Source organism: Colossoma macropomum, unplaced genomic scaffold (genome assembly GCF_904425465.1).
Source record: "Colossoma macropomum unplaced genomic scaffold, Colossoma_macropomum, whole genome shotgun sequence".
Classification (NCBI taxonomy): domain Eukaryota; kingdom Metazoa; phylum Chordata; class Actinopteri; order Characiformes; family Serrasalmidae; genus Colossoma; species Colossoma macropomum.
Genome location: NW_023494796.1, coordinates 31,331,744 through 31,344,699, shown reverse-complemented (window position 1 = coordinate 31,344,699; position 12,956 = coordinate 31,331,744). Strand labels below are relative to the sequence as shown.

The 12,956-nt window shown below is 44.8% G+C and overlaps 1 protein-coding gene across 1 annotated transcript; it reads left to right on the top strand.

Moving 5' to 3' along the window:
- On the top strand, positions 1–4,947 carry LOC118816758 (5-hydroxytryptamine receptor 1F). The gene is made up of 3 exons (XM_036583335.1): positions 1–193; positions 2,545–2,705; positions 3,457–4,947. Exons 1-3 carry the CDS (start codon positions 31–33, stop codon positions 4,816–4,818), a joined length of 1,686 nt encoding a protein of 561 aa, XP_036439228.1. The 5' UTR covers positions 1–30; the 3' UTR covers positions 4,819–4,947.
- Positions 4,948–12,956: the final 8,009 nt, after the last annotated feature.

Genomic DNA, 12,956 nt, shown 5'->3' with positions numbered 1-12,956 from the left:
TCTCAGACCTGACGGTTCGGCTTTAGGAGGATGGAGCTGCCGGGCAGCAGGTGGCTGGACTCCAGCGAGCCTCTGCTGGGCGAGATGCGAGTGTCGTGGAGAAACTCGACGAGCTCTCGGCTCAGCGGGGCGTCTCGCGGGAAGCTGCTGATGGAGGTGCTGATGGTGCTCATGTGTGTGGGTGCGGTGACAGGTGGGCTCTGCTCTTACAGACAGCTTTCTGTCAGGGGAAGTCCACCAGTTTAAAAACGTGCACAATTAAGTGGTTAAGGTGTAAACGGAGGCGTTCAGAGGTTCTCTGTTCTAGAGAAAATGCAATTATTTAATTCTGCAGAAATTTTGACAAACTGGTGGAATTCCCCTTTAAGCCAGAGGTCCAGTCTTGTCCGTAAAGGTTTTTCTTGCAAACCAGCAGGAGCGTCCATTTGTTTAATCAATTAATTCAATTAGTAGATTGGACATTTCTGCCTTAAAGGGGAGCTCCACCAATTTTTCAAAATTTCTGCATAATTAAATCATTGCAGTGAGTCGTTCAGAGTGGTTCTCTGTTCTAGAGAAACTTACTGAGTTAGAACTGTTCACAGTGGTGGTGATAGGAACCAGACGTCCACCTCTAAAAGCTCCCTCACAGAAAGTTACTGAGATGGTTATGAATTCACTGCCTGATGACTGAGACACTGTTTTATGATAGTTTTGAGTTCTAAAATGTATTTTAGGATCCCCAAAGAAAAACTTTCCATCATCAACATTCCATATAAACTCAGAAGACTCGTGTAGGTTCACTGGTGGTTCTGGATAGTAAATAAAATGTCTATATTTGTGTTGTAGTCATGGCGACCCCTGGTTCCTATCACCACCACTGTAAAGACATCTGAACCATTTCACACCAAACCGCTCTGAATCTCTCTGTTTACATCTCACACACTGAACTATGGAGAGAATTAAGATCCTCAGCAGTGCACTATATAGGGAGTAGTGAGCTATTTGGGACAGAGCCATAGAGAAATCCAGTTTACACGTTTATATCTCACACACTGAGTTATGTAGAAAATTTGAAAATTGGTGGAATTGCCCTTTAAGTACTTCAGTATATTTCAGCGTTTTCAGTGTATCGGTCATCTTTCTTTCAGGCGTTTTATGGCCGAGTGTCTGTGTTTGTCCGATCCAGATGTTTGACGATGTTCGTTTTCTATCGTGATGCGGTTTAGATGTGAGTGAGATTTTTAACTGGAGTCTTTCCAGAAGCAGCGTCTCCGGTTTGAACGTGTGCATCTGGATTAATGTGCCAGCATCTGTTTTGCAGTAAAATGGGGGGTTTAGGTGAAAGTTTATAGTTTATTATTGATTAAAGTCCTAATTAATGTTATAATGTAGCTGAAATGATGGTCTTTCCAATACAGTAAAGCACCATTTACATAATAATTAACAAAATAAATAATTAAAAAAAGATACTGGGGGCTGTATATGCTTTTTGAGTTTTTTTTTTTTTTAATATATTTTAAATTTTGATTTTATTGTAATTTTAATTACTGTTTAAAGTCCAAATCTGAAAGTGTTTTGGAATCTCTTCAGAGCAATCCATACTTTGTTACTGTCCAGTTAAGTCCACTGTTGTTGCTTGGCTTTATTAAAATCTGTTTACTCTGTCGTCAACATGATGGATAGATTAAAATATTAATAATATGATTATAGAGCTTCTGGAATAATAAGCCTTTTAAACAAAAAAGTACAGAAACAAAATAATAGAAATTACCATTAATATCATTAACAGATGGATTGTGGAAAGTTATTCTGGAGCGATATCCAAGTATTTAAACAGTACAGTATGATATTTTCATCTTAAATTATTGTCAATATTACAGATAATACAAAGAACTACAGATCTATCGCCAAGTTTAAGAAGCAAACACGAGTTAAGGGCTTCCTAATATTAAAGTCAGAGACGATAGCTCATCTGCTGCTGCACAGTTTGTGTTGGTCATCCTCCAGTCCTTCATCAGTGGTCACAGGACGCTGTTGGCTGGATGTTTTTGGTTGGTGGACTATTCTCAGTCCAGCAGTGACACTGAGCACTGCTGTGTCTGATCCACTCAGACCAGCACAACACACACTAACACACCACCACCACGTCAGTGTTACTGCAGTGCTGAGAATGACCCACCACCCAAATAGTACCTGCTCTGTGAGGGTCCATGGGGGTCCTGACCACTGAAGAACAGGCTAACAAAGTATGCAGAGAAACAGATGGACTACAGTCTGTAATTGTAGAACTACAAAGTGCTCCTATACGGTCAGTGGAGCTGATAGAGTGGACAGTGAGTGTAGATATAGTTTAATACTGGTCTAAATGGCTCTCTAATCATGCAATCAAATATTATAATGCAGATTTATTGTGTGATTAATAATTGAATTATATCAGTCACATTTGAAACATACAAAATGTTGGTGCTTTTGTCGCTTTTGTGTCCGTCGTTTTATCCCTAGACCGCAGTGCTGACTGGTCAGTCTAATCTCTGTTTGTTCTGTGATTGTTATGTATGTCAGGAAACATCCTGGTCATCGTCATCGTGGTGGCAACAAAGACGTTCCATCATGTGACGTCAGTGCTGATTATTAATCTGGCCATCAGCGACTTCCTGGTCGGCATCGGCGTCATGCCCTTCGTGGCAGTTTCCATCATGAATAACGGATGGGTGAACTGCAATGTGAGTGTCACCATCTGACCACTAACACGGAATCTCACAGTGCCCTGTAACGGGGCTACTTCACATCAGGCCATGCTGAGTGACCGTTTACATCCCAACCATCTCACTGCACTGCAGAAATGATCTCTTAGCTCCGAAATCTTCCCTATTTATCTAAAAATTCTCATTATGAGGCTCTTTTTAGAATATCAGAAGATAATTTCACCTGTTTCTGTACATTTTTACTCGTTTGAAGTCATTTAGTGAGAGTTTTTCCACTGGCAGATCATTTTAAATATGATTTCTTTAAATAAAAAATTACCTGCACCGTTTTTGGAAACAAGTAAAATGATCTGCCAGTGAACGACTTTCACTGAATGACTTCAAACGAGTGAAAATGAACAGAAACAAGTTAAATAATCTTATATTCTTACCAGAGTCTCGTAATGAGAAATATTAGATATATAGACACGATTTCAGAGGTTTTCAGTAGATAAAAAGACCATTTTTTGCAGTGCAGTGAGACGCTTGGGATGTAAACAGAGTCTCTCAGAGTGGCCTGATGTGAAATGTTTAATAAAACAAGTTTTTTGAAACAAGTAAAATGATGTGGCAGTGGAAGGCGACACTTTCATCAGATAAAATGACTTAAATAAGTACATGAACAGGTTAAACAGTCCCATAATATTCTTACATCAGTCTCCTAAAGAGAAAAATCAGATTTAGGTCTTGTTTTCCCGTGTTTAAATATCCTCCTTCGTTTGTGCTGCAGGATCTGTGTCTGTACGTGGGCTACACCTCCTCGGTCTACTGCACTGCCTCAGTGCTCACGCTAGCGGCTATCGCTCTGGACCGCTACTACTCCATCGTGGACTGTCTGCGCTACGACTCTCGCTGTACGGTGTGGCGAACCGGAGCGGCCGTGCTCTGGATCTGGCTGCAGGCCATGCTGACCAGCTCTCCTCCGTTGCTGGGCTGGAGTAACGTCAGCTTCGTGAAGCCCATGTACAGCTGTTCCGTCAACTGGGCCAGCAGTCCGAGCTACACGGTCTTCATGGCCGCCCTGTCCTTCCTCCTCCCGGCCACAGTCATCCTCTTCTGCTACGTGAAGATCGTCCGGGTGGCGAGGCACCACGCTAGACGGATCCACAGCCTGGAGGAGCACCTTCAGCGCAGCCGGGGGCGCCCCCCGCCCACGCCTTCCGAATCCGCCCGCCGGTGTTCGCGTACGGACCTGGAACCGCACGACCCCTCCAGGCTGGTGTACTACGTGAGTGGGAGGTTCGTTTCAGAAGCCCAGTTTGATGGTCCTCACCAGGACCTGGCAGGAGATTCAGCTCCGCAGCTCGAAGGTGAGAGCAGCTCCAAACCTTCCAGCCGGCGCCTGCACACGTTCCTCGCTCACCTCCAGAGCAGCAGCGCCCAGCAGGCCAGCAACCCTCATCACGGCGTCGTGAGGCTCTTCATGGTCATCGCCGCCTTCTTCCTGTGCTGGACGCCTTACATCAGCGTTGCTCTGGTGCAGGCCACCGAGACCGCCCTCTCGCGCTCGGAGAGCCAGGTCCCACCTGCTGCGGTCACCTTCTCCTACTGGCTCGTGCTCTTCAACTCAGACATCAACCCGCTGCTCTACGCTCTCCTCAGCAAGCGTTTCCAGGGGGCGCTGCAGAACCTCAGGCTCAAGATCCAAGCCAGGCTAGGTGGAGCAGTCGGGAGGGGAGGAGAAAGGAGAGCAGACGGAGAAGGTGGAGGATGCACGACGCCCACTAACGTAACGGCTGCTAACGGGGAGCAGCATTCCAGAGACGGCGGTCCCCAACCGATGGGATCAGACTACTCCTCTGTTTTCACAGTGAATGCTCCTTTCCCCAGGAGGCTCAAGGAACGAGTGAACAGAGGCCTCCTACCTGGGAGTCTGTCCTCCTCATCAAACTCCTCCTTCTCCACCACCTCCTCTTCCTGTTCCGTTTGGAATAACTGCAGTGGAAGTTCCTCAGAAAGGTCAGACTGCTTACAGGTTCCCTCCAAGCCACAGGAGCGGGACAGACTCCCGACCCCAGCGCTGACCAAGGAGAGGCAGACCACCTTCTTTTACGGCCAGATCACAGTTCGAGTGGAGCATGAAATTTGTTGACCCTGAACTGCCCCATGATGGACCTGAAACGTCATATTACTTTGAATAAGGCTTAAAAGGGGAAATCCACTGATTTTTAAAATTTCTGCATATGTCAGACTCTCAGATTTCTTTACAGTGGTGGTGATAGGAACCAGGGGTCGCCATGGCTACAACACAAATATAGACATTTTATTTACTGTCCAGAACCACCAGTGAACCTACACGAGTCTTCTGAGTTTATATGGAATGTTGATGATGGAAAATAGTGGAAAATCTGAAATAAGAAGTTTTCTTTGGGGACTATTTTGCCTCACAGCACCCTGCATGTATCCCTCCACCTTGAATGGAGTTTAAGTTCTCTAAACTATCATAAAACAGTGTCTCAGTCATCAGGCAGTGAATTCATAACCATTTCATGTAGGAACTTTCTGTGAGGGAGCTTTTAGAGGTGGACGTCTGGTTCCTATCACCACCACTGTGAACAGTTCTAACTCAGTAAGTTTCTCTAGAACAGAGAACCACTATGTTTACATCTTAACCAGTTAATTATGCAGAAATGTTGAAAAATTGGTGGAGTTTTCCTTTAAGGCAGAAATGTCCAGTCTAGTAATTAAACTAATTGATTAAACAAGTGGACACTCCTGCTGGTTTGCAATAAAAAAGCTTTACCGACAAGATTGGACTCATGGCTTAAAGGGGAACTCCACCAATTTTTCTAAATTTCTGCCTATTTAAATTCAGACGTCTGAAGGATTCAGTGCCTCTAAAAGCAGAAAGTTACTACATGAAATGGTTATGAATTCACTGCCTGATGACTGAGACACTGTTTTATGATAGTTTAGAGAACTTAAACTCCATTCAAGGTGGAGGGATACATGCAGGGTGCTGTGAGGCAAAATAGTCCCCAAAGAAAACTTCTTATTTCAGATTTTCCACTATTTTCCATCATCAACATTCCATATAAACTCAGAAGACTCGTGTAGGTTCACTGGTGGTTCTGGATAGCAAATAAAATGTCTATATTTGTGTTGTAGTCATGGCGACCCCTGGTTCCTATCACCACCACTGTAAAGACATCTGAACCATTTCACACCAAACCACTCTGAACCACTCTAAATACATATGACTGATGCAGATTTTTTTTTTTAAATGGTGGAGCTCCCCTTTAAGGGACTCTAAAAGAGAGTAGCACCATTTTGAATGTGCTGTTTGTACAGTTGAGCTTAAAATAATGTAACTGTAGATTATGATGGTCTACACACACACACACACACACACACACACAAATGTTTAAATCTGTACTATGTGATCTGTTGTTGATCATCATTAGTCACAGAACTGATTTTACTCAGAATAAAACGGGACACTTTTCACCGACTTACAGACGACATCAGCTTTGAGGATTTCCTCTGAAAAGCCCTTTCAGCTCAGGATGTTAGCAGACGTTCATATCTGTGATTAAAAATGTCTGAATTCTTTTCATACTTCGCTATCTTTATAAAAACATGCGTATATTGCACTATATATATATATATATATATATATATATATAAGTACACTCTGGATTTTGTACCCTGTGGTGCTGATGATAAAACATGAAAAGAAATAAACATGAAAGGCTGGTCTGAAGCTGATCATGGACTCTGATTCAGCCTGAATGCATGGAGTGACATCATCAGTGGGATTATGTGGGATGATTGAAGGATGATGTGAAGTGAAGATTTAAGGGGTTAAAACTCTGTAGATCTCCGAAGTCTGAATGTGTGAGCTGGATTTCTCTGTGGCTCCGTCCCAAATAGCTCCCTACTCCCTATATAGTGCACTGCTTAGGGCAAGAAAATGGCTTCTGCACTAAAACTGTGCACTGAATGTAGGATAGAGAGTCGTGCACCTGAGGGGGAGTTTAAAAACCTCTCCATAATTCAGTCACTGAGATTTAAACAGACATTCAGTGTTTTGATGTGATCATTATAGAGAAACTTACTGAGTCAGATGTCTTTACAGTGGTGGTGATAGAAACCAGGGGTCACCATGACTACAACACAAATATAGACATTTTATTTACTGTCCAAAACCACCAGTGAACCTACACGAGTCTTCTGAGTTCATATGGAATGTTGATGATGGAAAATAGTGGAGAATCTGAAATAAGAAGTTTTCTTTGGGGACTATTTTGCCTCACAGCGCCCTGCATGTTATGTATCCCTCCACCATGAATGGAGTTTAAGTTCTAAAAACTATCATAAAACAGTCATCAGGCAGTGAATTCATAACCATTTCATGTAGTAACTTTCTGTGAGGGAACTTTTAGAGATGGACGTCTGGTTCCGATCAACACCACTGTGAACAGTTCTGACTAAGTTTATCCAGAACAGAGAACCACTCTGAACCACTCTATTTACATCTTATCTGGTTAATTATGCAGAAATTTTGCAAAATCAGTGGAGTTTCCCTTTAACAGCTGAATGGCTTTCTATTAGACATATTAGACATATAGAAGCTGTTATGACTTGTTCTATGTAGTGCACTACACAGGGAGCATGGAGGCGTTTGAGATTTAGCCTGTGACCAAAATGAATGTAGTAAACAAAAAGGTTCCAGACCTGATGCACTTTGTTCTGTGTGTGTTTTTACACTCAGTGTCACTGGATCGTCTGGATTATGAGCTTTTTTAAGCGCTCGAAATACGAATAAGGCTGCACACGTTCTCCAAGCAACATGACGTCACATGACAGTAAGTCAACTGCCCCACAAATGAGGCCTAAAACTGCTGAAGCCTCTGAATGACCACATTTAATGAAGCGTCCAGGTTTGTTTGGGGTGTTTTGGTGAGGCTTCCCGTCTTACGCTGTCTCACGTCTGCGTTGATGAAACAAAGCTGTTCTGCACCTCACAGCGCTGCGCAACCAACAGCAGCACAAATCCACACAAAGTGAAAATGCATGGCTGTGTCCGAGTCTGGAGGCAGCTGTCTTGATGCCTCGCTGCCCGTGCTGCCTCACGAGTCAGGGCAACGGAAAGCACCGCTGTGACGAAGACGCCTCCGACCGAATCATGTTTGAAAGGAAGCAGCGCGTCACGATGTTGACAAGATGCCAATGGCTCGATGTTAGCATTATCCGTTAGCATGTTTTAACCAAACTACAAAGTATTTTGAGAGGGCTAGCATGATGAACTTTTTCTAACCTAAACGTATTTTACATAAATTAAACATTTTCCTCACAGTAAGAAGCTCTAATGCTCAAAAAGCACCAGCGTTTCACTGGGTTTAGTGGCCAGGCCGCATTAGCATTAGCATTAGCTTAAATTAGCCTACAGGACGCTGGCAGCAGAATGTAAAACAGACGTGATGAAGAGCTCAACAGAATAAAACACAGCGCTGCAGCACCTCAGTGGCTCTTTACCTACGATTAGTGTGATTTAGCACTCTTTTCCAAAGAGCATCAGCGCTGACAGAGGATTATGGGAAATGTAGGCAGCATTCTCACACTACTGGGTGCCTTTCAGTCTCAGAGCGCTGTCTGAGTAGAGACATAATAAACTGAAACATAATAAACACTGGTTAACATTACTGGTACTGAGAGCTGATTGGTTAACGTTACTGATACTGAGAGCTGATTGGTTAACATTACTGATACTGAGAGCTGATTGGTTAACATTACTGATACTGAGAGCTGATTGGTTAACATTACTGATACTGAGAGCTGATTGGTTAGCATTACTGATACTGAGAGCTGATTGGTTAACATTACTGATACTGAGAGCTGATTGGTTAACATTACTAATACTGAGTGCTGATTGGTTAGCATTACTGATACTGAGAGCTGATTGGTTAGCATTACTGATACTGGGAGCTGATTGGTTAAAACTACTGATACTAAGTGCTGACTGGTTAACATTACTGATACTGAGCGCTGATTGGTTAACATTACTGATACTGAGCACTGATTGGTTAACATTACTGATACTGAGAGCTGATTGGTTAGCATTACTGATACTGAGAGCTGATTGGTTAACATTACTGATACTGAGAGCTGATTGGTTAACATTACTGATACTGAGTGCTGATTGGTTAACATTACTGATACTGAGAGCTGATTGGTTAACATTACTGATACTGAGAGCTGATTGGTTAGCATTACTGATACTGAGAGCTGATTGGTTAGCATTACTGATACTGAGAGCTGATTGGTTAACATTACTGATACTGAGAGCTGATTGGTTAGCATTACTGATACTGAGTGCTGATTGGTTAACATTACTGATACTGAGTGCTGATTGGTTAGCATTACTGATACTGAGTGCTGATTGGTTAGCATTACTGATACTGAGTGCTGATTGGTTAGCATTACTGTACTGAGCGCTGATTGGTTAGCATTACTGATACTGAGAGCTGATTGGTTAGCATTACTGATACTGAGTGCTGATTGGTTAGCATTACTGATACTGAGTGCTGATTGGTTAGCATTACTGATACTGAGTGCTGATTGGTTAGCATTACTGCTACTGAGCGCTGATTGGTATAACTTTGGAAAATTTGTCTGTGCAACTAGAGAATGGATTCATTTTACCGATCGAGCTGTGATGTGTCGAGGCACGCCGCACAAACAACTGAGAAAGTTTTTTGTAGAGCTGATTGAGATTAAAAACATCACACCAAACAGAAAATCATCATCACCACAAATTTCAAACTACAGTGTCAAAATGAAGCTGCATCTTGGTTGGTCAAACTTAGCTTGGTGCTCCAGGCTTCTCATTTACGGTAACTCTGGAAATCACTGCCTGTTACCATCAGTTTGAGAACTAGTCCTGTTATAGCTCCTGTTTATAATTACATGGCTGGGCAATAGAACATCTCGTAGAAACTTTTCTCTTCCTGTCACCACAAATACTGCATTTTGGCCTTACAAGAACTGCTAGAGGGCGCTCCGCAACATTAACGAACGTTTCGAGTTGAAAATCTAAAAAAGGAAAGCTGTCAAAAACCATTTTGAAGGCCACCTGCAGATGGCGCAGCTCTGCACTGTCCCTCCTCATTGCCAGCAGATGGTGCAGTTCTACACCGTCCCTCCTCATCGCTAGCAGACGGCGCAGTTCTGCGCGGGGCCTCCTCATCGCCAGCAGACGGCGCAGTTCTGCACTGTCCCTCCTCATCGCCAGCAGACGGCGCAGTTCTGCACTGTCCCTCCTCATCGCCAGCAGACGGCGCAGTTCTGCACTGTCCCTCCTCATCACCAGCAGCAGGTGAAGTTCATTACTAATTAAAGGCCTTTAGATTTAAGAGACGCCGCTAAGTGTAAACCGTAAGATCTCCTTCAGCTGAAGAGAACTCAGCTTAGCTTACACAGCCCTCAGGTGGAGCTCTGACTGTGGATCAGTTCTAGTTTGGAAGACTGAACTCCTCTTTATCTGGAACGCCAACACGAGAACCACAGCACTAAAACAAGATATTTGTGGTTAACTAAACTCCCCAGAGAGCGAAAAGTGGACGAGTGAATGCTCCCGCTGCAGATCAGGAGTTCATCTCTGATTTCTCTGTTTTCTCTTTCTGAGCAAAGTGCACTGTGGGGATCTCGCGGTCTCTCTCCAACAGTCTTAAACTATCGCTCAGGTGAGGATAAAGTCACTGTGGTCACTGTTACACAGCACAAAGAGCACCAGGACGGAAACTAGAACGGCACCGTTGATATTTTACAATTAGCACCTTTGTGAAGTGTTTACGAAGTGCCGAAAGCTGTCTAGGAAGCTAACGCTAATCATTAGCATGTGTGCTAGCAGCTAGAGAGTGTTTTTGTTGCTATTCTCCTCATTAACGTCAAAGACGTCGACAGTTAAGCCCTCCTGAGGTTTGCAAACCGAGCTCTAAGCGGATCTGGTCCTGCTGAAGACTCGCTGTTTCTGGTTTGTTCTCGTACCTTTACATTTTCCCACCGTTTTCCAAAATGACAGCACTGTTTCATGTCATACTAAGGTCAGTTTAGCCTACATGCCTTTGGAGCCATTCTTCTTTCATCCATTTGGAGTCACCGTGCTTCTAACATGACACCTCATCGGCTGATCTGTTAACGTTTCATTGGCCGACCGGTCCGTTATTGATGTGACGTCGACGACTATGTTCAGACCCTTTGGGATCTGGGTCCGAACAGTTCTCCGCGCAGCTGGATCCCGAACTTCCCGACGGGCCAACGCCAGGCGGTACGGATGGGCGACGTCACCTCCTCCTCGCTGACCCTTAACACCGGAGCTCCTCAGGGCTGGGTGCTCAGCCCTCTCTTGCACTCCCTGTACACCCACGACTGCTCAGCCAGACACAGCTCCAATGCCATCATCACATTTGCAGATGACACCACGATTGTGGGCCAACGAGGAGGCCTACAGAAAGGAGGTCAGCTTCCTGACACACTGGTGCCGGAAGCAAGAGAAAGCGCACACCCCCGTCACAGTCAACGGAGCCTCTCTAGAGAGGGTCAGCAGCTTCGAGTTCCTCGGGCTTACATCTCAGAGGAGCTGACGTGGACCGAACGTACCACACGGGTGGTGTGCATCCCCGCATCTTCGGAACATTCTACACATGTACTGTGGAGGGCATTCTAACAGGCTCCATCACCTCCTGGTACGGGAACTGCACCGCCATCAAACGGAAAGCTCTGCGGAGGGTGGTGCGGACAGCCCGGCGCATCACCGGGGTCCAGCTCCCAAATCTCCTGGATTTATGCACCAGCCGCTGCCCGAGGAAGACCAGGAGGATTCCGAAGGACTCCACCCACCCGAGCCACTGTCTGTTCTCACAGCTGCCGAGCAGGAGGAGGCGCAGAAGCGTAAAGTCCAGAACCGCCCGGTCCCTTCCCCCGGGCCGTCCGGCTGCCGAACGGCCAGTGGCGCCGGCGTATCGGCCTATAGGCCTGTCGCCGCACCTCCGAGTCATCGTCGCGATGATCTCCATGGACAATCCACACCTCATCCACACGCAGCTTTTCTATACCGTATTCTGTACTCGTGTTTACCTAGACTCATTTTTCTGAAATAAAACTTGTGGTTTGACTGGTTTCCAATAGAGATCACGTCTAGATCCCATTAGAAAACCATGGGATGCATTTGAAAATCAGCCACCTGTTTAAGCATTAGGAACACCTCGGTTCAGCACAGACTACCAGCACACATTTCTCAAATTATGTTCTGGCCTTCATGGGCTTTGAGTTGTTAGAGGATGCAAGTTTTGTGTGTCTTGGAATCTTCAAGACAAACCCCCAAAAAAAAGGCTGCTGTGTGTGAAAGTTGGTGGCTTAGTGGGACCAGCCTTGGCCTCAGATGTGGGAGGTTGTGGGTTCAAGCCAAGGAGGAGGGAAGGGAAAACAAAAAAAAAAAAGGGGGCAGCATTTTAGTCAGCTTGGTAAGTAAATTAAGGGTCCAAGTAGGTAGAATTTTTGCATACCCAAAGGGTTAAGTGCAACTTTTTTTTCCCAGCAAAATTCTGCATAACCCCCTCTTGTCCTCTCTCCTGGGCCCCAGGGGGGAAGACGGGTATACCTTCCCCCCTGGTTCTTGGGTTGCGCCCTCCGGCCTTCCTCGCATGTCATGCATTGTACACCCTTCACCCTGTGTGTGTGTTTGTGTTTCACCACCACCGTGATGTGAGGATCCTGCTCGGGATATGAACCGATAACCTCCAGACTGTAGAGGCAGGGCATCTACCAGTGAGCCACAGGACCTCACAAATGTCTTTCTTTTTTTTAACATTTGTCTTTGTTTTTGCCATCTTTACTGATGAAGACATGCAAATGAAAGCCCTAAAGTGGGGCTTGAACCAACAACGCTCTGGTTGTAGAAACATGATTTATACCAGCAAGCCACAGGGCCTGCAGGGAGACTCCTTTTTTTTTAACATTTGTCTTTGTTTTTGCCATCTTTACTGACAAAGACATGCAAATGAAAGCCCTAAAGTGGGGCTTGAACCAACAACGCTCTGGTTGTAGAAACATGATTTATACCAGCAAGCCACAGGGCCTACAGGGAGCCTCCTTTTTTTTTAACATTTGTCTTTGTTTTTGCCATCTTTACTGACAAAGACATGCAAATGAAAGCCCTAAAGTGGGGCTTGAACCAACAACGCTCTGGTTGTAGAAACATCATTTATACTAGCAAGCCACAGGGCCTGA

Excerpts from the sequence above, each read along its gene's own strand:
- LOC118816758 (XM_036583335.1), top strand. The coding sequence starts at position 31 with ATGGAGCTGCCGGGCAGCAGGTGGCTGGACTCCAGCGAGCCTCTGCTG. Across the intron at positions 194-2,544 it reads GTGTGTGGGTGCGGTGACAG|GAAACATCCTGGTCATCGTC; the intron begins GTGGGCTCTGCT and ends TATGTATGTCAG. Across the intron at positions 2,706-3,456 it reads ACGGATGGGTGAACTGCAAT|GATCTGTGTCTGTACGTGGG; the intron begins GTGAGTGTCACC and ends TTTGTGCTGCAG.